The 26,964-nt window shown below is 40.1% G+C and overlaps 1 protein-coding gene across 1 annotated transcript in view; it reads right to left on the reverse strand.

The window, feature by feature from the left end:
- Positions 1 to 26,964, reverse strand: part of ptn (pleiotrophin) — a 91,728-nt gene that overhangs the window by 21,988 nt on the left and 42,776 nt on the right. The window contains exons 2-4 of the mRNA XM_061959635.1: positions 24,599 to 24,693; positions 21,663 to 21,836; positions 13,294 to 13,455 (exon numbers count right to left, since the gene is read on the reverse strand). Coding sequence (XP_061815619.1) covers positions 13,294 to 13,455; positions 21,663 to 21,836; positions 24,599 to 24,693 — 431 coding nt within the window. The remainder of the gene's footprint in view (positions 1 to 13,293; positions 13,456 to 21,662; positions 21,837 to 24,598; positions 24,694 to 26,964) is intronic.

Here is a 26,964-nt window from a genome sequence, read left to right on the forward strand (position 1 = left end):
GATGTCTAAACAACCTCGCGCCAACCTATCTCTCCGACCTCCTTCAGCCTTACTGCCCCACCCGATCCTTAAGATCAGCCGATCAGCTGCTGTTGACGGTCCCTGACACAAGGCTGAAGCTTAGAGGTGACAGAGCTTTCGCCGTTGCTGCTCCCAAGCTCTGGAACGACCTACCTCTGAGTGTTAGACAAGCCTCCTCTCTTCCTGTTTTTAAATCTCTCTTAAAAACATACTTTTATTCCATGGCTTTTAACATTGAATGATATCCATCCTGCAATGGCGCCCCATAATACACCTGCTGTGAACCTGTTTTTATGTTTTTATGTTTTTATTTATTCTATTTTATTTATTTATTTTTTATCGTGTTCTGTTTGTGTTGTGTTGTGTTTGCTCGGTACTCGTTTTATCTTTTAACCTGTTCATTGTACAGCACTTTGGCTACCCCTGTGGTAAATTTTAAATGTGCTTTATAAATAAAGTTGATTTGATTTGATGTATGGCTTAGATGCAGCTGCTCGGCCATGGAATCCCATTCCATGAAGCTCTCTGCGTACTGTATGTGGGCTAATTGGAAGGTCACATGAAGTTTGGAGCTCTGTAGCAACCCACTGTGCAGAAAGCGGCCCATTCTTTCACAAATGTTTGTAGAAACAGTCTCCATGCCTAAGTGCTTGATTTTATACACTGCAAAAAGTCAGTGTTCAAAAACAAGAATACAAAAATTAGGGGTATTTTATTTGAACTAAGCAAAATTATCTGCCAATAGAACAAGACAATTTGGCTTGTCAAGACTCTCCAAAACAAGTAAAATTAGCTAACCTCAAAGAACCCAAAAATACCTTAAAATAAGTATATTCTCACTAATAACAACTGTACTACTATATGAGTACGTATTTTCTATTGTTTCATTGAAAATAAAACCGCAAAGTCAAATTTGGCTGTCATCTGTTTTAATACGAGACACAATTGTGTCAAAGTCATGATGTTGTTTTTTCATACTTGAAATAAGAAATGATTACCGTATTTTTTGGAGTATAAGTCGCACCGGAGTATAAGCCGCACCTGCCGAAAATGCATAATAAGAAAAGAAAAAAACATATATAAGTCGCACTGGAGCCCGGCCAAACTATGAAAAAAAACTGCGACTTATAGTCCGAAAAATACGGTACTTTAAAAAGGTCGTTTTATACTTGTGAGTGTTGATGACACAGCTTTGCAACAGTTGATATTCTAGTTTCAAGCATGTTTTACTCAATATAGGTCATCAAATCTCAGCAACAAGCTGTAATATCTTACTGACATAATTTAGGACCAAAACCCTTAAAACAAGTAAAACACTAACATAAAATCTGCTTAGTGAGAAGAATTATCTTATCAGACAGAAAATAAGCAAATATCACTCTTATTTGAGATATTTAATCTTACTTACATTTCAGTTTTTGCAGTGTACACCTGTGGCCGGGCCAAGGGATTAGGACACCTGATTATCATCATTTGGATGGTTGACCAAATACTTATGGCAATATAGTGTATTTTAAGAGATTTGGTAAGAGTGTTACTAAAACGGCCTTCTTTCATCTCCGTAATATCGCTAAAATTCGTTCCATTTTGTCCACTAGCGACGCTGAGATCATTATTCATGCGTTCGTTACGTCTCGTCTCGATTACTGTAACGTATTATTTTCGGGTCTCCCTATGTCTAGCATTAAAAGATTACAGTTGGTACAAAATGCGGCTGCTAGACTTTTGACAAGAACAAGAAAGTTTGATCATATTACGCCTATACTGGCTCACCTGCACTGGCTTCCTGTGCACTTAAGATGCGACTTTAAGGTTTTACTACTTACGTATAAAATACTACACGGTCTAGCTCCAGCCTATCTTACCGATTGTATTGTACCATATGTCCCGGCAAGAAATCTGCGTTCAAAGAACTCCGGCTTATTAGTGATTCCCAGAGCCCAAAAAAAGTCTGCGGGCTGTAGAGCGTTTTCTATTCGGGCTCCAGCACTATGGAATGCCCTCCCGGTAACAATTAGAGATGCTACCTCAGTAAAAACATTTAAGTCCCATCTCAAAACTCATTTGTATACTCTAGCCTTTGAATAGCCCCCCTTTTTTAGACCAGTTGATCTGCCGTTTCTTTTCTTTTCTCCTCTGCTCCCCCCTATCCCTTGTGGAGGGGAAGACACACAGATCCGGTGGCCATGGATGGGGTGCTGGCTGTCCGGGGTCGGGATCCGGGGTGGACCGCTCGCCTGTATATTGGTTGGGAACATCTCTGCGCTGCTGACCCGTCTCCGCTCGGGATGGTTTCCTGCTGACCCCACTGTGGACTGGACTCTTACTGTTATGCTGGATCCACTATGGACTGGACTCTCACAATATTATGTTAGACCCACTCGACATCCATTGCATTCGGTCTCCCTAGAGGGGGGGGGGGGTTACCCACATATGCGGTCCTCTCCAAGGTTTCTCATAGTCATTCACATCGACGTCCCACTGGGGTGAGTTTTTCCTTGCCCTTATGTGGGCTATACCGAGGATGTCGTTGTGGCTTGTGCAGCCCTTTGAGACACTTGTGATTTAGGGCTATATAAATAAACATTGATTGATTGATTGATTGATTTCACACTGAAGTATTATTAAAAAGCTGACTTGTCGAAAGTGGGGAAAAAAAACATTTTCCTATTTTGGCAGCAGTTTTTGGGAAGCCAATGTTTTTTGTCATCAGGGCCAGAGGAGTGAGGATATTTTAAGGACTCCTGCAACAAGGATGCTGGGACGGAGGTCCTTATTGGCATGCAGGACGTAGAAGAAGACAACGTTGTGAGCTCGTGTTGCTTTCCCAGTGCTCGAGAGTCTTAGCGTGTCTGAACGCCATCCATAATTCATACACACACACTTCCTGGCTGACACCACAAAACCGCCAGCTTCAGTCGGCGCCAGCAAGCCTCGCTGTGGCCGACACTGACAAAGGACATTTTCACGTATTTATTCATTGAAGGCAGCGGCTTCAACAAGTCTGTTTGAAGAAGCGTTGCAATAAAATGGAGTCAGTCAGCGAGTGCGAGGCCGAGGTAGAAACATGCGCTGCAGGGATTGTCAGCTCACACCAAGGTGGCCAAACTTTCCCCAGCAAGGTGCCAGACACAGAAATAGCATACCACTTCAATACCTGCCCATTAGCAAACACAAACAATTGTCATTACAATCATTTTCCTCACAATTACCATCAACCTCAACTTGTGCTACTGTTAGAATAATTGTATCTAAGTTGTCACAAAACTTTGCGGCGAGAAGACGAAAGCTGTCTTTGAACCTACCAAGAAGAAGGCTTGTAAAACTCCACTGTGTAGGATGGGAAGCAACATGAAGGTGTTCTGTTTCTTTGATGTATTTTAATCAACAGAAAGATATTGTCCTGACCCGAGAACTACATAGCGAAGAGGAAGCAGGACCTGACTCCCCTCCGGGGGACTGTTTCTTTTAACTGTTTTACGACCTTTTCTTTGAACTGTTGTAATCAAAGGCGATGGCTGTTTACGACCCCCGTGCCTTAGAAACAGCTGTTGCCGTGTAATCAGGGAAAGTCCGAATAAAAGAGGAGGCGTACAATCTTTCGTCAGAGCGTGGTGGAACTTTACAAAGAGTACAGTCCAGATGTTTCTCCTCATTGAGCCAAATTTAATTCTGTCTCTGTTTAATTCCTTGCTTCTTGTCTTGTTTAATAGATGTCATCAGTGTTTGAACCTGACAGCTACGATCATTTGTGAATTCCCATATGGCCACACTAGAAGGAACAGTGGAAGTGCAGAACATTCTGGAAGTCATTTCTTGACGCCTTTCAGGAATCGGGCATTGTATCCCCTGTCTAATATTTCAAGATGTAAAATGTTGCTGCATGCTTTGAATGGGAACAAAAAGTGAAAGCCAGTAGTCTAAATTCAAATCTTAAAATAAATGACTCCTAAACTTGTCCTAATAGTTTTTGCATTTTTAGTGAAACTTTTATGTTTTTTAAGTTATTCATGTTTTAATGTGTTATTCATCATTACTAGACCCTGAGGGATCGAAGGTCACGGGCATTCAATGTTGGTTTTCAGCCTTGCTGCTTACGTGCAGTGATTTCTCCAGATTCTCTGAACCTTTTGATGATATTACGGACCATAGATGGTGAAATCCCTAAATTCCTTGCAATAGCTCGTTGAGAAATGTTGTTCTTAAACTGTTGGACAATTTGCTCAGGCATTTGTTGACAAAGTGGTGACCCTCTCTTCATCCTTGTTTGTGAATGACTGAGCATTTCATGGAAACTGCTTTTATACCCAATCATGGCACCCACCTGTTCCCAAAAAGCTTGTTCACCTATGGGATTTTCCAAATAAGTGTTTGATGAGCATTCCCCAACTTTCTCAGTCCTTTTTGCCACTTGTCCCAGCTTTTTTGAAACATGTTGCAGGCATCAAATTCCAAGTGAGCTAATATTTGCAAAAAATACAGTTTTCCAGTTTGAACGTTAAGTATCTTGTCTTTGCAGTCTATTCAATTGAATATAGGTTAAAAAGGATTTGCAAATCATTGTATTCTCTTTTTATTTACAAATTACACAACGTGCCAACTTCACTGGTTTTGGGTTTGGTATATAAACCCTATAATTATCCAAAAACCTGATTTTGTGATGAAATGTCTGCGTCTTTCGTGGCACACACGAGTGACGTAGCTCGCCCAAAGCTGACGAAAAAGTCGCATTCAGGTCGCATTGCGTTTAGACTGAAGTCACATTTGAAAAGATCAGACTCCAATCAGATTTGGACAACCTCCTGATGTGGCCTGAATTTGATGTGAAAAGATCAGATTTGAAGCACAAATGCGATCTGTGTCACTTGAGGGCAAAATAATCAGATTTGATGTGCGGTGTAAACGGAGCCATAGAGGATTCCAGCTTGATTCTGCAATAAGTGCTCCCCGGAGTCCTTTGATGCCATCTTTTTCAATTATGTCTCTATCAACAGGTGCTAAGGGAACCTCTCTGTAGTATGGGAGTCAGAATTTGAGCAGTGCCTCTCAGTCATCGGAGTAGGAGCATGGCTCAACAATTTGCTTAAGACATAGGCAATGTTGCATGCTGCATCACCTTGCTTTGCCCCTGATCCCAGCTGGTTGTGATTAAAAATGTCTGCAACCCAAGACTCGGCATCCGTGTTGCAATCTGTCATCAAATGGCTCCACTTTTCGGTCATTCCAGACATCTCCAGTTTCTCAACTAGGTAAATGCCAGTGTCCAGGTTGTTGGTCTCAGCAATTGGTTTCAACAGTTAAAGTACCCTAGCACCTCCAAAACCCTCAAATCTAAACTCCAAACATCCCAGAACAAGCTAGTCAGATTACTTCTAGACCTCAACCCCAGATCACACCTCACTCCTACCCACTTCTCCAAAGTGGGCTGGCTCAGGGTGGAGGACAGAGTAAAACAAACTTGCACTGAGCCTAGTCTATAAAATCCGCTACACCTCCCTGATACCGAAGTACATGTCAAACTACTTCCTTAACGTAAATGACCGCCATAACCACAACACCAGGGGGAGCTCCACTAACCACGTTAAACCCAGATTCCGATCTAACAAAGGTCTTAACTCATTCTCTTTCTATGCCACATCAATGTGGAATGCGCTCCCAACAGGTATAAAAGAAAGGGCATCTCTATCCTCCTTCAAAACCACAATAAAAGTACACCTCCAGGCAACTTCAACCCTAAACTAACACCCTCCCCGGATTGTTGTTAATAATCAAAGGCAGATATTTTTCTTATGCCTTCTGATCTCTCTCTCTCTCTCTATGTCCACTACTTGCTACCAAGTCAGACCTACACTGTTTCAATATCCATTTCTCTGTTCTCAATTGTTGATGACTGATGATAACAACCAAACCTAACCCCCCCCCCCACACACCCCGAATTGTAAATAATGTAAATAATTCAATGTACACACCCTGATGATTATCTTGTGTGATGACTGTATTATGATGATAGTATATATCTGTATCATGAATCAATTTAAGAGGACCCCGACTTAAACAAGTTGAAAAACTTATTCGGGTGTTACCATTTAGTGGTCAATTCTACGGAATATGTACTTCACTGTGCAACCTACTAATAAAAGTCTCAATCAATCAATCAAAAACCAATGATTGTCACACACACACTAGGTGTGGTGAAATTTGTCCTCTGCATTTGACCCATCCCCTTGTTCACCCCATGGGAGGTGAGGGGAGCAGTGGGCAGCGGCGGTGGCCACGCCCGGGAATCATTTTTGGTGATTTAACCCCCAATTAATAAATGTTGTGTATAATGTGTATTTATAATATGTTGTACAAAGGACATTTCATAATTTTCGGAAGTTCATCTTGTACTTGACATTGTTTATAGGGTTAGGCGCTATAAGTGTTCAACTTCAGCCTAAACCCTTTCGGTCTGCAACATTTTCATTTTCATTTTCAATCTATGAATGTGCAACTGTTTGTTTATTTTGTTGACCATTGACCGAAGAATAATAAACTAATCCAAAAAATTCCAACCCTTGATGCTGAGTGCCAAGCAGGGAGGTAATGGGTCCCATTATTGGTCTTTGGTATGACTCGGTCGGGGTTTGAACTCACAACCTACCGATCTCAGGGCGGACACTCCAACCACTAGGCCACTGAGTTTTAAGTTCAAAAATGACTGCTGCGCCAGACTCATCATTTCCCTCTGACTCCCCAAGGGCCACAACTGTAAGAGCTTGAATCAGGTCTTTTGTGTCTTTTATTGATTTGCACTGCTTTGCATTTGCCATTCCATAAAACATATTCCACGAAAAAACAGTGACTTTAATCTTGTTGTTAAGGTTGACTATAGTTGATTATTTACTTCTTGTATATTCCAGCAAAAAATTGAATGTCAATGTTTGTCTTTGTTGCTTTTCGATTGAAAGTCGTTTTTTTTTTTTTTTTTACAAAAGTTGTATATATGTTCCATTAGCAGAGCCAATTAATGTTCAATGTCACTAGCATAAGACTAAGACTTAGACTTTAATAACACTGCTGAGTAGTCATAATATTGGAAAATCAAAGAATAGCGCGGGAATCCAACCCAGGACCTTCGCGCTGTGAGGCACGATCACCACCGTGCTGCCAAATATTTATATAAGATTTCTTTATTAGTACTTGCAGGTAATTTTGGCTCGCAATGAGAGACATTCATACAAAACAGGATAATAAATAAAGAAATAAACAGTAAAATAGCAACACAAATTGTCATCATACCCATCGTTTGATGCTGCCTCATAAAGTGCGTTTAGTATGTAAAGTGTCTACCCTCAAAGAGCATGGCCCTCTCCATCATATCTTTGTCATCATCATCAGCATCAGCATCATCACCATCCATCCATCCATTTTCTACCGCTTGTCCCTCTCAGGGTGGCGGGGGGGCGTTGGAGCCTATCTCATACCAATATCAAAATCATTATCAACATCAGCGTTATTACCATCACCGCCACAACCATCCTCAAAGGATCATCTAGTTTTATTAAGACAGTGTTTTTCAACCTTTTTTGAGCCAAGGCACATTTTTTTAATAAAAAAAAAAAAAATACGGCGGCACACCACCAGCAGACAAGGTTAAAAAATGAACCAGGGATTTTTATACTATTCTAAATTAACCTTTTTTTGATGCATGTTTTGTACCAAAATACATTACTGGATATGTTAATAATGTATTATTTTTTGGGTGAAAAATAATAAATTCAACATAATTGAAAACACACATTTTCAAACCTTCCTCACACAGTTCCGACTGAGAATAATTAAAGAGGAACATTATCACAATTTCAGAATGGTTAAAACCATTAAAAAATCAGTTCCCAGTGGCTTATTATATTTTTCGAAGTTTTTTTCAAAATTTTACCCATCATGCAATATCCCTAAAAAAAAGCTTCAAAGTGCCTGATTTTAACCACCCGTCCATTTTCCTGTGACGTCACATAGTGAAGCCAACACAAACAAACATGGCGGAAAGAACAGCAAGCTATAGCGACATTAGCTCGGATTCAGACTCGGATTTCAATACGCATGTATTGAAACGGATGGTTGTAGTGTGGAGGCAGGTAGCGAAAACTAAATTGAAGAAGAAACTGAAGCTATTGAGCCATATCGGTTTGAACCGTATGCAAGCGAAACCGACAAAAACGACACGACAGCCAGCGACACGGGAGAAAGCGAGGACGAATTCGGCGATCGCCTTCTAACCAACGATTGGTATGTGTTTGTTTGGCATTAAAGGAAACTAACAACTATGAACTAGGTTTACAGCATATGAAATACATTTGGCAACAACATGCACTTTGAGAGTGCAGACAGCCCAATTTTCATCAATTAATATATTCTGTAGACATACCCTCATCCGCGCTCTTTTCCTGGAAGCTGATCTGTCCAGTTTTGGAGTTGATGTCAGCAGGCCAGGGAAGCTAGGGTCGATAGCTCGCTCGTCTGCGGGAACAAACTGCCGCCATTGCTTGCCGTGCTACTGAGGTCCTTTGTCCCTGAATTGCTCACACACTCCGGCAGATTCAATGGGGGTCTGGCGGCAGATTTCTTTGACTTTATCGTTGGAAATGCATCTGCTTTGAGTGTCGCAGGATATCCACACATTCTTGCCATCTCTGTCGTAGCATAGCTTTCGTCGGTAAAGTGTGCGGAACAAACGTCCAATTTCTTGCCACTTTCGCATCTTTGGGCCACTGGTGCAACTTGAATCCGTCCCTGTTCGTGTTGTTACACCCTCCGACAACACAGCGACGAGGCATGATGTCTCCAAGGTACGGAAAACAGTCGAAAAAAACGGAAAATAACAGAGCCGATTCGACTCGGTGTTTGAGAAAATGGCGGATTGCTTCCTGATGTGACGTCACGTTGTTTACGAATATTAGAAAGGCGTTTAATTCGCCAAAATTCACCCATTTAGAGTTCGGAAATCGGTTAAAAAAATACATGGTCTTTTTTCTGCAACATCAAGGTATATATTGACGCTTACATAGGTCTGGTGATAATGTTCCCATTTAAAACCAGGGATTTTCCATTATGTTCTTATCAGTGACAGAGCAGGAAGGGGCTAGGAATCACAATGATTTAATTGGTTTATTAGGTATTATATTTCATTGTTGTACAGTGTGCCTGTATGCTGGTGATCTTTTGTGGATTTTTTAAAATGTTGTTTATATTTTATAAGATTTGTGTTTGCTTGCTTCATTCTGTTTTGACGCTGAATTATAAAAAATATAACAATTTTACCTCCGGGTACCATTAAAGAAACCTTGACCTTGACCTTGAATACATAAGACTTAAATGGGAACATTATCACCAGACCTATGTAAGCGTCAATATATACCTTGATGTTGTAGAAAAAAGACCATATATTTTTTTAACCGATTTCCGAACTCTAAATGGGTGAATTTTGGCGAATTAAACGCCTTTCTATTATTCGCTCTCGGAGCGATGACGTCACAACGTGACGTCACATCGGGAAGCAATCCGCCATTTTCTCAAACACCGAGTCAAATCAGCTCTGTTATTTTCCGTTTTTTCGACTGTTTTCCGTACCTTGGAGACATCATGCCTCGTCGGTGTGTTGTCGGAGGGTGTACCGGTAACAACACGAACAGGGACGGATTCAAGTTGCACCAGTGGCCCAAAGATGCGAAAGTGGCAAGAAATTGGACGTTTGTTCCGCACACTTTACCGACGAAAGCTATGCTGCGACAGAGATGGCAAGAATGTGTGGATATCCTGCGACACTCAAAGCAGATGCATTTCCAACGATAAAGTCAAAGAAATCTACCGCCAGACCCCCATTGAATCTGCCGGAGTGTGTGAGCAATTCAGGGACAAAGGACCTCGGTAGCACGGCAAGCAATGGCGGCAGTTTGTTCCCGCAGACGAGCGAGCTAAACCCCCTGGATGTCTTGGCTCACACCGTCCCGAAGATGATCAAGAGAAGAATATAGACCCTAGCTTCCCTGGCCTGCTGACTTCAACTCCAAAACTGGACAGATCAGCTTCCAGGAAAAGAGCGCGGATGAGGGTATGTCTACAGAATATATTAATTGATGAAAATTGGGCTGTCTGCACTCTCAAAGTGCATGTTGTTGCCAAATGTATTTCATATGCTGTAAACCTAGTTCATAGTTGTTAGTTTCCTTTAATGCCAAACAAACACATGCCAATCGTTGATTAGAAGGCGATCCCCGAATTCGCCCTCGCTTTCTCCCGTGTCGCTGGCTGTCGTGTCGTTTTCGTCGGTTTCGCTTGCATACGGTTCAAACCGATATGGCTCAATAGCTTCAGTTTCTTCTTCAATTTCGTTTTCGCTACCTGCCTCCACACTACAACCATCCGTTTCAATACATGCGTAATCTGTTGAATCGCTTAAGCCGCTGAAATCCGAGTCTGAATCCGAGCTAATGTCGCTATAGCTTGCTGTTCTTTCCGCCATGTTTGTTTGTGTTGGCTTCACTATGTGACGTCACAGGAAAATAGACGGGTGGTTAAAATCAGGCACTTTGAAGCATTTTTTAGGGATATTGCGTGATGGGTAAAATTTTGAAAAAAAACTTCGAAAAATATAATAAGCCACTGGGAACTGATTTTTAATGGTTTTAACAATTCTGAAATTGTGATAATGTTCCCCTTTAATATAATGCGCCCATTAATTGACATTTTTTCCGGCTTCCTCCCACCTCCAAAGACATGCACCTGGGGATAGGTTGATTGGCAACACCAAATTGGCCCTAGTGTGAGAATGTGAGTGTGAATGTTGTCTGTCTATCTGTGTCTTGTGATGAGGTGGCGACTTGTCCAGGGTGTACCCCGCCTTCCACCCGAATGCAGCTGAGATAGGCTCCAGCGACCCCCCGCGACCCCGAAAGGGACAAGCGGTAGAAAATGGATGGATGGACTTAACACCAAACACTCCCAACAGTTCTGTATATTGTACAGTATTGTGTATATTGTTTTGTATATTGTACACATACTTGCCAACCCTCCCGGATTTTCCGGGAGACTCCCGAAATTCAGCGCCTCTCCCGAAAACCTCCCGGGACAAATTTTTCCCTCGAAAATCTCCCGAAATTCAGGCACACAATATAAACGGCGTACCTGCCCAATCACGTTATAACTGTAGAATGATTGAGGGCGAGTTCTTGGTTTCTTATGTGGGTTTATTGTTAGGCAGTTTCATTAATGTCCTCCCAGCGCGGTAACAACACACAACAACAGCATTTCGTCTACCGTAAAGCAGTTCGTCTGCCGTAAACAGCAATGTTGTGACACTCTTAAACAGGACAATACTGCCATCTAGTGCATTTGATGAAAGCACTTTTTGCGTGCCACACAGCAATGCATCATCAGTGAGGGCGTTCAGCATGGTTAGAAAAATAGTGACAAATAGAACAAGGATGGACAATTCAACCCTTAACTCAACAATGAGTAGATGAGTGTTATGTGTGTGTATATGTGTAAATAAATTAACACTGAAATTCAAGTATTTCTTTTATTTATATATATATATATATATATATATATATATATATATATATATATATATATATATATATATATATATATATATATATATATATATATATATATATATATATATATATGTCTTAATAAGGTTATCCAAAAAATTGTGCTCGATACCGTAGTAGAGTGCAATATATGTATGTGTGGGAAAAAAATCACAAGACTATTTCATCTCTACAGGCCTGTTTCATGAGGGGGGGGTACCCTCAATCATCAGGAGATTTTAATGGGAGCATTCGCATACCATGGTTTATATAGGGCACAGAGTGGGTGGGTACAGGCTGGCCTAGGGGCGTGGTGATTGGCTCATGTGTTACCTAGGAGGTGTTTCCGTCTATGGCGGCATGTTGTTACAATTTCGCTGCGCTTGTTGAGGGATGACAGGTCTGGACGGTAAATAATAAACAGTTTCTCTTTCAAGCATAGGTTGCATCTTTTATTACCACTATTGTAAGGTGTGCTGGATGCAAGAATTTGCCATGTTATTGAATATTCAACATTATTGTCTTTGAGGTCCCAAATGTGTTTGCTGAGTTCTGTGGTATTTCGCAGGTTTTTGTTCCTGAAAGAAGCCTTGTGATTGCTCCATCTGGTTTTGAATTCTCCCTCGGTTAATCCTACATATGTGTCGGATGTGTTAATGTCCTTGCGTATTACCTTAGATTGGTAGACAACTGATGTTTGTAAGCACCCCCCGTTGACAATAATGTTGAATATTCAATAACATGGCAAATTCTTGCATCCAGCACACCTTACAATAGTGGTAATAAAAGATGCAACCTATGCTTGAAAGAGAAACTGTTTATTATTTACCGTCCAGACCTGTCATCCCTCAACAAGCGCAGCGAAATTGTAACAACATACCGCCATAGACGGAAACACCTCCTAGGTAACACATGAGCCAATCACCACGCCCCTAGGCCAGTCTGTACCCACCCACTCCGTGCCCTATATAAACCATGGTATGCGAATGCTCCCATTAAAATCTCCTGATGATTGAGGGTACCCCCCCTCATGAAACAGGCCTGTAGAGATGAAATAGTCTTGTGATTTTTTTCCCACACATACATATATATATATATATATATATATATATATATATATATATATATATATATATATATATATATATATGAAATACTTGACTTAGTATTTCTTATAAATATATATATATATATATATATATATATATATATATAAAATACTTGACTTGGTGAATCCTAGCTGTAAATATACTCCTCCCCTCTTAACCATGCCAACAACCACGCCTCGCCCCCAACCACGCCCCCGCCCCCCACCTCCCGAAATCGGAGGTCTCAAGGTTGGCAAGTATGATTGTACAGGATTGCTTATTGTTTTCATTGGATAGTAGTCAGTTAATTTCAATGCTTATTTTTTATCTTTATTACTACTTGTGTGATTTATTTGTATTCCATATTTGTTTCCACTACCGCACCTTAAGTTGGAGTCCTTAATCTCGTTATATGCAAATATATTGACAATAAAGTCCATTCTATTCTATTCAGATGTACGCTGCATGATCTGCGTACAGGAGGGGCAGTCCAGTTCAACAAAAACCGAGAGCGAGGCCACACTTCGGACAAAAGTTATACATTTTTAAAGGCGCTAAAAAGTTACTCCAACAGTGAAATGTGTGTTTTTTTTTGTAAAAGTTCTCACCTTGCAGTTTAGTCTTGGGAATCTTCCCACAAGGCTTGCTGGCTGTGACGGTGGGAGCACAGGTGGCATCCATGAGCGCCCTCTTCAGCACGCCCGTCCTGTTCTTCTTGCCCGTGGCCGGATCGCACTCCCCCCAGGCCTGGAAGTCGTACTTGCACTCCCCTGCGGAGAGAAATATTCCGCAGCTTTGTTTATTGTCTCCTCATCGCCCGCCCGCTAATGCGTCCACCGCCAGATGCTTTGTCTTTATTGGCGGCATAAAAGGCGCTTATAGCTGTCTGCTAACAGGAACAGATGGCGGCGAGGATACGTGATGGCGCCCGCTAACAGATGACGGCAATCAGGAGCATCCAGAGAAACTTCCGGATTCAATCCTGGCAGCTAATACATGTGGCATGTGTTGCTTTGACGTGAAGACAGCTTCCATTTGGGGACATTTGTCTTATATTACTCTGAGTCATTTGGGGAGTTGGTAGGGGGGGCGACACATGAAAGAACTCCCTTGTCATCAACATTCCGAGGGCGCCCATCATCAGGGGAGGAGGATGAGCCTTTGTTGCGAGGACGTCCCGCATTTAAAAAAGCCTTAAGGATCCTGGGAATCTGGCAGGAAGCCACCTCCTCTCTTTAAGGTCCCATTTTGTAGAATTGTTCAAGGTACACTGTAATTTGTCCAGTGTAACATTACAGAGTGGGACAGGAGGATACAAATGTTTATCTGTGCGTGCTAAAGTGCTAACATTACATTTTAGCATATTTCTATGTTAGCATTTTCACTGTAACTCGACACATAAAATAACACAAAGGGGCTGGAAAGGAGGACACAAACGTTAGCTATGCTAGCATAGCTGTGTGTGCTAAAGTGCTAACATGAGATTTTAGCATATTTTTATGTTAGCATTTTCACTGTAACTTTGCATATAATAACACAAAGGAGATTAAAAGGAGGACACAACAACAACGTAGTATTAAAGAGTGGGACAGGAGGATACAAATGTTTATCTGTGCGTGCTAAAGTGCTAACATTACATTTTAGCATATTTCTATGTTAGCATTTTCACTGTAACTCGACACATAAAATAACACAAAGGGGCTGGAAAGGAGGACACAAACGTTAGCTATGCTAGCATAGCTATGTGTGCTAAAGTGCTAACATTAGATTTGAGCATATTTTTATGTTAGCATTTTCACTGTAACTTTACACATAATAACACAAAGGAGATTGAAAGGAGGACACAACAACAACGTAGTATTAAAGAGTGGGACAGGAGGACACAAATGTTTATCTGTGCGTGCTAAAGTGCTAACATTACATTTTAGCATATTTCTATGTTCGCATTTTCACTGTAACTCGACACATAAAATAACACAAAGGGGCTGGAAAGGAGGACACAAACGTTAGCTATGCTAGCATAGTTATGTGTGCTAAAGTGCTAACATTAGATTTTAGCATATTTTTTAATGTTAGCATTTTCACTGTAGCTTTACACATAATAACACAAAGGAGATTAAAAGGAGGACACAACAACAACGTAGTATTAAAGAGTGGGACAGGAGGATACAAATGTTTTCAACACCAGTATGCGTGCTAAAGTGCTAACATTACATTTTAGCATATTTCTATGTTAGCATTTTCACTGTAACTCTCTACACATAAAATAACACAAAGGAGCTGTAAAGGAGGACACAAATGTTAGCTATTCTAGCATAGCTATGTGTGCTAAAATGCTAACATTAGATTTTAGCATATTTTTATGTTATCATTTTCACTGTAACTTTACACATAACACAAAGGAGACACACATATTGGCTACACTACATTGGCTATGTGTGCGAAAGTGCTATCATCAAGTTTTAACCTCATTCTAGGTTATCATAGTCCCTGTAGCACTGCACCCACAACAACATAGTATTAAAGAGTGGGACAGGAGGATACAAATGTTTTCAACACCAGTACATCTATGCGTGCTAAAGTGCAAACATTAAATTTTAGCATATTTCTATGTTAGCATTTTCACTGTAACTCGACACATAAAACAACACAAAGGGGCTGGAAAGGAGGACACAAACGTTAGCTATGCTAGCATAAGCTATGTGTGCTAAAGTGCTAACATTAGATTTGAGCATATTTTTATGTTAGCATTTTCACTGTAACTTTGCACATAATAACACAAAGGAGATTAAAAGGAGGAAACAACAACAACGTAGTATTAAAGAGTGGGACAGGAGCATACAAATGTTTATCTGTGCGTGCTAAAGTGCTAACATTACATTTTAGCATATTTCTATGTTCGCATTTTCACTGTAACTCGACACATAAAATAACACAAAGGGGCTGGAAAGGAGGACACAAACGTTAGCTATGCTAGCATAGTTATGTGTGCTAAAGTGCTAACATTAGATTTTAGCATATTTTTTAATGTTAGCATTTTCACTGTAGCTTTACACATAATAACACAAAGGAGATTAAAAGGAGGACACAGCAACAACGTAGTATTAAAGAGTGGGACAGGAGGATACAAATGTTTATCTGTGCGTGCTAAAGTGCTAACATTACATTTTAGCATATTTCTATGTTCGCATTTTCACTGTAACTCGACACATAAAATAACACAAAGGGGCTGGAAAGGAGGACACAAACGTTACCTATGCAAGCATAGCTGTGTGTGCTAAAGTGCTAACATTAGATTTTAGCATATTTTTATGTTAGCATTTTCACTGTAACTTTACACATAATAACACAAAGGAGAATAAAAGGAGGACACAACAACAACGTAGTAACAAAGAGTGGGACAGGAGGATACAAATGTTTTCAACACAAAGGAGCTGTAAAGGAGGACACAAATGTTAGCTATACTAGCATAGCTATGTGTGCTAAAGTGCTAACATTAGATTTTAGCATATTTTCATGTTAGCATTTTCACTGTAACTTTACACATAACACAAAGGAGACACATATTGGCTACACTACATTGGCTATGTGTGCGAAAGTGCTATCATCAAGTTTTAACCTCATTCTAGGTTATCATAGTCCCTGTAGCACTGCACACACAACAACATAGTATTAAAGAGTGGGACAGGAGGATACAAATGTTTTCAACACCAGTATATCTATGCGTGCTAAAGTGCAAACATTAAATTTTAGCATATTTCTATGTTAGCATTTTCACTGTAACTCGACACATAAAATAACACAAAGGAGCTGGAAAGGAGGACACAAACGTTAGCTATGCTAGCATAGCTATGTGTGCTAAAGTGCTAACATAAGATTTTAGCATATTTTTATGTTAGTATTTTCACTGTAACTTTGCACATAACACAAAGGAGATTAAAAGGAGAACACACATATTGGCTACACTAGCATGGCTATGTGTGCGAAAGTGCTATCATCAAATTTTAACCTCATTCTAGGTTAGCATAGTCCCTGTAGGACTGCACACACAACAACGTAGTATTAAAGAGTGGGACAGGAGGATACAAATGTTTACAACACCAATATATCTGTGCGTGCTAAAGTGCTAACATTACATTTTAACATATTTATATGTTAGCATTTTCACTGTATCTTTCTACACATAAAATAACACAAAGTAGCTGGAAAGGAGGACACAAACGTTAGCTATGCTAGCATGGCTATGTGTGCTAAAGTGCTAACATTAGATTTTAGCATATTTTTATGTTAGCATTTTCACTGTAACTTTACACATAACACAAAGGAGCTTAAAAGGAGGACACAAATATTGGCTACACTAGCATAGCTATGTGTGCTAAAGTGCTATCATCACATTTGAACCTCATTCTAGGTTAGCATAGTCACTGTAACACTGCACACACAACAACGTAACATTACAGAGTGGGACAGGAGGATACAAATGTTTGCAACACCAGTATATATATGCGTGCTAAAGTGCTAACATTACATTTTGGCATACTTCTATGTTAGCATTTTCACTGTAACTACACATAAAATAACACAAAGGGGCTGGAAAGGAGGACACAAACGTTAGCTATACTAGCATAGATATGTGTGCTAAAGTGCTAACATTAGATTTTAGCATATTTATATGTTAGCAATTTCACTGTAACTTTACACATAATATTTGCAAAAAATAACAAAAGTTTTCCAGTTCGAACGTTAAGTATCTTGTCTTTTGCAGTCTATTCAATTGAATATAAGTTGACAAGGATTTGCAAATCATTGTATTCTCTAGAGATGGCAGGCCGATATTATCGGCCGATAAATGCGTTAAAATGTAATATCGGAAATTATCGGTATTGTTTTTTTTATTATCGGTATCGTTTTTTTTTGTTTTTGTTTTTTTAATTAAATCAACATAAAAAACACAAGATACACTTACAATTAGTGCACCAACCCAAAAAACCTCCCTCCCCATTTACATTCATTCACACAAAAGGGTTGTTTCTTTCTGTTATTAATATTCTGGTTCCTACATTATATATCAATATATATCAATACAGTCTGCAAGGGATACAGTCCGTAAGCACACATGATTGTGCGTGCTGCTGCTCCACTAATAGTACTAACCTTTAACAGTTAATTTGACTAATTTTCATTAATTACTAGTTTCAATGTAACTGTTTTTATATTGTTTTACTTTCTTTTTTATTCAAGAAAATGTTTTTAATTTATTGATCTTATTTTATTTTATAACAATTTTTTAAAAGTACCTTATCTTCACCATACCTGGTTGTCCAAATTAAGCATAATAATGTGTTAATTCCATGACTGTATATATCGGTTGATATCGGTATCGGTAATTAAAGAGTTGGACAATATCGGAATATCGGATATCGGCAAAAAGCCATTATCGGACATCCCTAGTATTCTCTTTTTATTTACGATTTACACAACGTGCCAACTTCACTGGTTTTGGGTTTTGTACTTTTGCAGTGCCTCCATGGTTTGATTAAAAAAATTCAGGACTATCAGTCCCATCTTAAAACTCATTTGTATATTCTAGCCTTTGAATAGCCCCCTTTTTTTTTTTTTTCTTTTTTTTTTTTAGACCAGTTGATCTGCCGTTTCTTTTCTTTTCTCCTCTGCTCCCCCCTATCCCTTGTGGAGGGGGAGACACACAGGTCCGGTGGCCATGGATGGGGTGCTGGCTGTCCAGAGTCGGGACCCGGGGTGGTCCGCTCGCCTGTGTATCGGTTGGGAACATCTCTGCGCTGCTGACCCGTCTCCGCTCGGGATGGTTTCCTGCTTACCCCACTGTGGACTGGACTCTTACTGTTATGCTGGATCCACTATGGACGGTACTCTCACAATATTATGTTAGACCCACTCGACATCCATTGCATTCGGTCTCCCCTAGAGGGGGGGGGGGGTTACCCACATATGCGGTCCTCTCCAAGGTTTCTCATAGTCATTCACATTGACGTCCCACTGGGGTGAGTTTTTCCTTGCCCTTATGTGGGCTCTGTACCGAGGATGTCGTTGTGGCTTGTGCAGCCCTTTGAGACACTTGTGATTTAGGGCTATATAAATAAACATTGATTGATTGATTGATTGACTATTGCAGATCCCAAATACAGCAGGTACCGATAGATAAGAAAAGTTGGTTTTGCATAGTAGGGCCCCTTTAAGTAAATGTAACACAATATCACCCAACTCTGTGGTTCGGACATAACTGCTGTAGAGAACTTTTCCACCCGCTCGGGGACATTACAACACGTCAGTTTGATTCTTCCTGGCAACTTGAAAGTAAAATAGACTTTCGTTTTCCCAAAGAAGTACATGTCTTTGGGATGGAACAGACAAGCAGCCTGTTGGGAGATGATGTTGTTGCTGGAGAAAGAACAAGTGTTGAAGATGTGTGAGGTTAGACTGCAAACGTTTGAGTCACTTGAGGAGGATGGGGGGGTTGACAGCAGTAGGGCGGGGGCACGGAAGCTTCTGGTCACTGGAGCGAAACAGCATCCCAAACCGAACAAGCGGACAGTCAGTGTTGTCCCAGCAAGCACAAGACATTAAAACAATGTTGAGAACTTGTTGAATTAGGTCCTGACGTTGAGCAACTCAAACATAACATTGAAACAACACGCTTTTTGACGACGTTTAATCAATGTTGGGTTCTGACGTTGATTTGGCCATTGAATTTTCTTCATTTCCCAACCAATATTCTACAACACAAATACAACCTGCTCAGTGGCCTTGTGGTTAGAGCAGTGGTTCTTAACCTGGGTTCGATCGAACCCTAGGGGTTCGGTGAGTCGGCCTCAGGGGTTCGGCGGAGGTCAAGACACACCCGACTCATCGTGTAAATAAAAACTCCTCCCTATCGGCGTATTATGGATACCCCCAAACAATGTTCCCTCTAATTTTCCATCTGATTTGCAGGTGTGTAATTTGTTGTGAGTTCATGCATTGTGTTGGTTTTGTTCTTTGAACAAGGTGATGTTCATGCACGGTTCATTTTGTGCACCAGTAAAAAAAACATAACTTTGTCTTGAATTTGGAAAAAAAAAAAAAATTCTTTTTCACTAAAGAAGGGTTGGGTGAATGTGCATATGAAACTGGTGGGGTTCGGTACCTCCAACAAGGTTAGAGTGTCCGCCCTGAGATCGGTAGGTCGTGAGTTCAAACCAAAGACTATAAAAAATAGGGCCCATTACCTCCCTGCTTGACACTCAGCATCAAGGGTTGGAATTGGGGGTTAAATCACCAAAAAATTATTCCCGGGCGCGGCCACCTCTGCTGCTCACTGCTCCCCTCACCTCCCAGGGGGTGATCAAGGGTGATGGGGTAAATGCAGGGAATAATTTCGCCACACCTCGTGTGTGTGTGACAATCATTGGTACTTTAACTTTTAACTAAACAACGTAGAAACACAAATTTTGACGTTTATTCAATGTCAGGTTGTGACGCTGAGTCGACTTTTAAAGGCCTACTGAAACCCACTACTACCGACCACGCAGTCTGATAGTTTATATATCAATGATGAAATCTTAACATTGCAACACATGCCAATACGGCCGGGTTAGCTTACTAAAGTGCAATTTTAAATTTATCCTGCTAAAAACGTCTCGGTATGATGACGTCTGCGCGTGACGTCACGGATTGTAGAGGACATTTTGGGACAGCATGGTGGCCAGCTATTAAGTCGTCTGTTTTCATCGCAAAATTCCACAGTATTCTGGACATCTGTGTTGGTGAATCTTTTGCAATTTGTTCAATGAACAATGGAGACAGCAAAGAAGAAAGCTGTAGGTGGGAAGCGGTGTATTGCGGCCGACTGCAGCAACACAAACACAGCCGGTGTTTCATTGTTTACATTCTCGGAAGATGACAGTCAAGCTTTACCATTGGCCTGTGGAGAACTGGGACAACAGAGACTCTTACCAGGAGGACTTTGAGTTGGATACACAGACACGGTACCGTGAGTACGCATGCAGCTGCGGCTTCCAAACATTTGATCGCTTGCCCGTACGTGCGTGCCGCTATGTGCATGTCACGTACGTAACTTTGGGGACTTTGGGGAAATATATGTGCTGTATGAACTTTGGGGAGGTGAACGGTACTTTGGGCTGTGGGATTGAGTGTGTTGTGCAGGTGTTTGAGTTGCATTGGCGGGTTATATGGACGGGAGGGGGGAGGTGTTTGTTATGCGGGATTAGTTTGTGGCATATTAAATATAAGCCTGGTTGTGTTGTGGCTAATAGGGTATATATATGTCTTGTGTTTATTTACTGTTTTAGTCATTCCCAGCTGAATATCAGGTCCCACCCGCCTCTCACAGCATCTTCCCTATCTGAATCGCTCCCACTGCCCTCTAGTCCTTCACTCTCACTTTCCTCATCCACGAATCGTTCATCCTCGCTCAAATTAATGGGGAAATCGTCGCTTTCTCGGTCCGAATCGCTCTCGCTGCTGGTGGCCATGATTGTAAACAATGTGCGGATGTGAGGAGCTCCACAACCTGTGACGTCACGCGCTTATTGTCTGCTACTTCCGGTACAGGCAAGGCTTTTTTTATCAGCGACCAAAAGTTGCGAACTTTATCGTCGATGTTCTCTACTAAATCCTTTCAGCAAAAATATGGCAATATCGCGAAATGATCACGTATGACACATAGAATGGACCTGCTATCCCCGTTTAAATAAGAAAATCGCATTTCAGTAGGCCTTTAAAACGTGGTCATTTCCCAACCATCAATGTTCTCAATTTACAAATACAACTATTTTGTAACTTTGTTCCAAAGTCAGTTTTAACGGACATTTATGTGTAATCAACGTCGTATCAATGTCTTGTGCCTGCTGAGGTAGATGCCAACACTAGATGCTTTCCCACATAACCCTAATGTCTATTTTCCTATTTGATAAAGTTTCTATTTAATACAGAGCCTAACCTCCAAACTTCTTCTTCCAGTTGCAGGGGATCTTGCAGCGCTGCGTCTTGATGGTCTGCTTGCAGTCGGTGCCGGTGCGCGTCCCCTCGCGGGTGCCCAGGCCGCAGTCGCCCTCGTTGGCCACGCAGACGCTCCACTGCCACTCGCCGCAGTCCGACTTGCGCTCCTTCTTGCCTGCAGAGACGGACGGCACAACAGTGGGCTGACAACAGGAGCGTTTAAGAGTACAGCATTGTGTCGCTTTGATGCTAATTCGACATGCAAATGAAGCTTTGGGCTGAATATGAATCATCTTTAATTTGCCCGAGTGGGATGATCCCACTTAGCTGCCTTTTTCTTGCAGGCTATTTGTTTTGAACTCAATCCTCAAAGGAGACACAATTACTCCACTCCCAACATCTGCTTATGGTAATGATATTTTACTCCACTTGTGTTGCTGTTTAACATAAGCAAGCATTTTTGTGAAATACATTTGTGCAACCTTGCTTGTCCACAACAGAGCAGGAATATGACTCAGCATATAAATACGAGTTTGAGTTTATTAGGAATGTAGCTGCTGACAGAAGCACATTGTATATATATGTTATATAATTTCATAGTTGGTTAGAGTAAATAAATACAATGTATAAATATAAGTTCATATTTACATTTAATGTGATTAAAAATGTATTTTCTTTGGTAATTTCATGCAAGTATAAGTTCACTTTATTTTTGTTACAAAACTCATGTAAATTGGAGAGGAACATATTTTTTGTTCCGGTTTGGTCACATTGTTGGGGGGACAATTAATATGTGACGGAAAAAAGGGAAGCAGCATGAGACAGCAAATGGAAGAGGTTAATGGGGTCTCGGCTTGGAAATAAACTTTATTCCCTCTGAGTTTGTGAGGCCAATGAGGTATGATCCTTTGTGATATGTATGTGAAATCAATGTGTTTTATGTTATTGGATGTCAGACTAATTGTAAGTTATGTTTCTCTTATTTATTAGTTCTGACGGCATTATTTTGGCATTATTTTGGCATTGTGTTGGCATCGTTGTGACGAGGAGAAGGCGTGGCTGAAAATAAATGTCTGTTTGAGAAAAACGAACAACTTGAGCCTTGATTAAGACCTCGGAGGGAGTAACAAGGAACATGCATACAATTACAACACGATGCATCACCGTTTCCAGTCTCTCTTTTCAACATGTTCGAAAAGGAGTAAGAAGAAGCAGAGCTTATTTAATCATACCCCTTTTCCTTTACATACCAGTTGCTCACACTTTTGTTCACTTCCTGTTCTCAATTTATTCACAATATACTCCATAAGTAATAACATTCAAACAAAAAAAACAACTAGTGAAGTAAGTTGTATTTCATAAGGTGAGATAAATAAGATTATCAATAAATTCAGAATGTTTATCGTGGTTCTTCTTCTTTGTACTTTGTAAAGACTTTAAGTTTGAACAGTTTCTTGAATTGGATCCTATTAAATGATAAATAATGATAAATGGGTTGTACTTGTATAGCGCTTTTCTACCTTCAAGGTACTCAAAGCGCTTTGACACTACTTCCACATTTACCCATTCACACACACATTCACACACTGATGGAGGGAGCTGCCATGCAAGGCGCTAACCAGCACCCATCAGGAGCAAGGGTGAAGTGTCTTGCTCAGGACACAACGGACATGACGAGGTTGGTACTAGGTGGGGATTGAACCAGGGACCCTCGGGTCGCGCACGGCCATTCTCTCACTGCGCCACGCCGTCCCTATGTATTATATCATCTAATTAATGACAGTGTCTGATATTATTTATACTAAATTCATTGATGTATCATATTATCCACCGAATCCCAGTGTCTGATATTATGTACCCTCAATTTATTTATTACGATGTAATGAATACCAGTGTCTGACATAATTTATCCTAAATGTATTTATGTATATCTAAATAATGGCAGTGTCTGATATCCATCCATCCATTTTCTACCGATTGTCCCTTTTTTGGGGGGTCGCGGGGGGTGCTGGAGCCTATCTCAGCTGCCATCGGGCGGAAGGCGGGGTACACCCTGGACAAGTCTCCACCTCATCACAGGACCAACACAGATATACAGACAACATTAATTTATACTAGATTCATTTATGTATCATATTATCCAATGAATCCCAGTATTTCATATTATTTATCCTCAATTTATTTATTACAATGTAATGAATAAAAGTGTCTGATATAATCCATCCTAAATGTATTTTTGTATTAAATCTTCTAATTAATGGCAGTGTCTGATATCATTTACACTAAATGTATTTATGTATCACATTATCCAATGAATCCCAGTGTTTGATATAATTTATCCTCAATTTTTTTTATTACGATGTAATTAATACCAGTGTCTGATATATTTTACCCTAAATGTATGTATGTATTATATCATCTAATTAATGGCAGTGTCTGAAAATATTTATACTAAATTCATGTATGTATCGAATTATCCAATGAATCCCAGTGTCTGATATCATTTATCCTAGGATAATGTACGTATTATATCATCTTATGAATGCCAATGTCAGATATCATTTAACCTAAGTTTATGTATGTAATACAGTATATTATCCAATGGATGCCATAATGTCTGATACCGTTTATCCTGAATTCATGTATGTACCAGTGAATGAATGCTCGAGTGTCTGATATATTTGGATTGTGCTGAATTAAGTGGTTTATTATTATCTAATTAATACCACAGTGTCAAATATATAAGTGAACAAAGTATCAGTAATTAAAAGGTCATGAAGAAGGGGTAAGATTAGAATAACTCTACTTCTTCCTACGCCTTTTCAGACATGTTGTATAATATGATTAAACACGTGCTGTTCTCTCCGGTTTTTTAGCACGCTTCATACAAATAAAACACGACAGTGTTTTGTAAAAATGTGGTCTTTGCTTCCTTGCCTTGTTTCTCAGACTTGCCGCCCTCGGCCGCCATCGCTGTCAGCACCAGCATGGCCATCACGGCCGCCCGCGTCCACTGCTTCTGCACATACATCCTGCAAAAAAAACAAACTTTTTAAACAATTTATTGGAATTAACCAGATTTATAAAATCAATACATATTACATGAACAGATTAATAATGACAAACCAAATATTGTACTAAAAATAATAGACATATATTTGTTTTAAGTTAGCATTCATTGATAGCATCACTAATATATTCAACATTTTCTATTTATTATGAACTTCAAAATATGTACTCTTTGTAAATAAATATTATAATGTAACTAGATGAGATCGGGGGCGCTGGAGCCTAAGGGAATAAGCGGTAGGAAATGGATGGATGGATGGATAGATGAGGCAATTCCTGAAGGATTTGCGTGTGAATGCTCCAATGCGGAAGCTGAACTGAAATCCCAGATTTTTTTTGTTGAATTGTTGAAGTAGAGCACACAATTCCCAAACAGGCTGAATATTTTGAAGATGGAACAGTTGGAATCTGATGAAAAGTGTGGGAGTTGTAGAACTTTGAAGAACGTTCCATTGATTTCAATGGGAATTTCCCAAAAATTTGGACATTTCGAGAAAAGTGGGATTTTTTTTTGAAAATGGTAAAAAAAACAAAAAACTTGAATGTTATGAATGAGTTGAAATGGTTGGTGTTGGAATAGTTCAAATCGGTCGAGAAAAATATTGAAGTACCGTATTTTTCGGACTATAAGCATACTTGCCAACCCTCCCGGATTTTCCGGGAGACTCCCGAAATTCAGCACCTCTCCCGAAAACCTCCCGGGACAAATTTTCTCCCGAAAATCTCCCAAAATTCAGGCGGAGCTGGAGGCCACGCCCCCTCCAGCTCCAGGCGGACCTGAGTCCGCTTTCCCACAATATAAAGAACGTCTACAGTAAAGCAGTCCGTCTGCCGTAAACAGCAATGTTGTGACACTCTTAAACAGGACAATACTGCCATCTAGTGCATTTGATTAAAGCACTTTTGTGCGTGCCACACAGCAATGCATAATCAGAGAGGGTGTTCAGCATGGTTAGAAAAATAGTGACAGAGAATAGAACAAGGATGGACAATTCAACCCTTAACTCAACAATGAGTAGATGAGTGTTATGTGTGTGTATATATGTGTAAATAAATGAACACTGAAATTCAAGTATTTCTTTTATTTATATATATATAGCTAGAATTCACTGAAAGTCAATTATTTCTTATATATATATATATCCATCCATCCATCCATCCATTTTCTACCGCTTATTCCCTTCGGGGTCGCGGGGATATACTTGACTTGGTGAATTCTAGCTGTAAATATACTCCTCCCCTCTTAACCACGCCCCCAACCACGCCCCCGCCCCAACCACGCCCCCCGCACCCACCCCCCACCCCCCACCTCCCGAAATTGGAGGTCTCAAGGTTGGCAAGTATGCTATAAGTCGCAGTTTTTTTTAATAGTTCGTGTGCGACTTATACTCAGGAGCGACTTATGTGTGAAATTATTAACACATTACCGTAAAATATCAAATAATATTATTTTGCTCATTCACGTAAGAGACTAGACGTATAAGATTTCATGGGATTTAGCGATTAGTAGTGACAGATTGTTTGGTAAACGTATAGCATGTTCTATATGTTATAGTTATTTGAATGACTCTTACCATAATATGTTACGTTAACATACCAGGCACGTTCTCAGTTTATGCGTCATATAATGTACACTTATTCAGCCTGTTGTTCACTATTCTTTATTTATTTTAAATTGCCTTTCAAATGTCTATTCTTGGTGTTGGGTTTTATCAAATACATTTCCCCAAAAAATGCGACTTATACTCCAGTGCGACTTATATATGTTTTTTTTCCTTCTTTATTATGCATTTTCGGCAAGTGCGGCTTATACTCCGAAAAATACGGTAGTAACATGTTGGAATTTCGGGAAAACCGGGAATTTTTCCTGTTCAAAAAACAACTTTGTTTTTTTGTCCTGATTAAGAGGAATGTTTTGATGGTGGAACGGTTGAAATGCGTTGAAAAATGTGGAAGGAGTAGTGGACAGAAAAAAGGGTGGAAATAGGGCTTTGGAATACCAGGAATTCTGGAAAATCCTGGAATTTTTTTTAACTTGAAAAAAAGGATGGTGGAATGCAGAGCCGGCCCAAGGCATAAGCGTACTAAGCGCTTGCTTAGGGCCCCGCGGCCACCAGGGGGCCCCCAAAAGCAATTAACAAAAAATTCATATTTTTTTATTTTTTGCATGTACGAGTCTGACTGATGATTTCTAAATGATCAAAGATATATCAATCAATCAATCAATCTTTATT

Source organism: Nerophis lumbriciformis, linkage group LG05 (genome assembly GCF_033978685.3).
Source record: "Nerophis lumbriciformis linkage group LG05, RoL_Nlum_v2.1, whole genome shotgun sequence".
NCBI lineage: Eukaryota > Metazoa > Chordata > Actinopteri > Syngnathiformes > Syngnathidae > Nerophis > Nerophis lumbriciformis.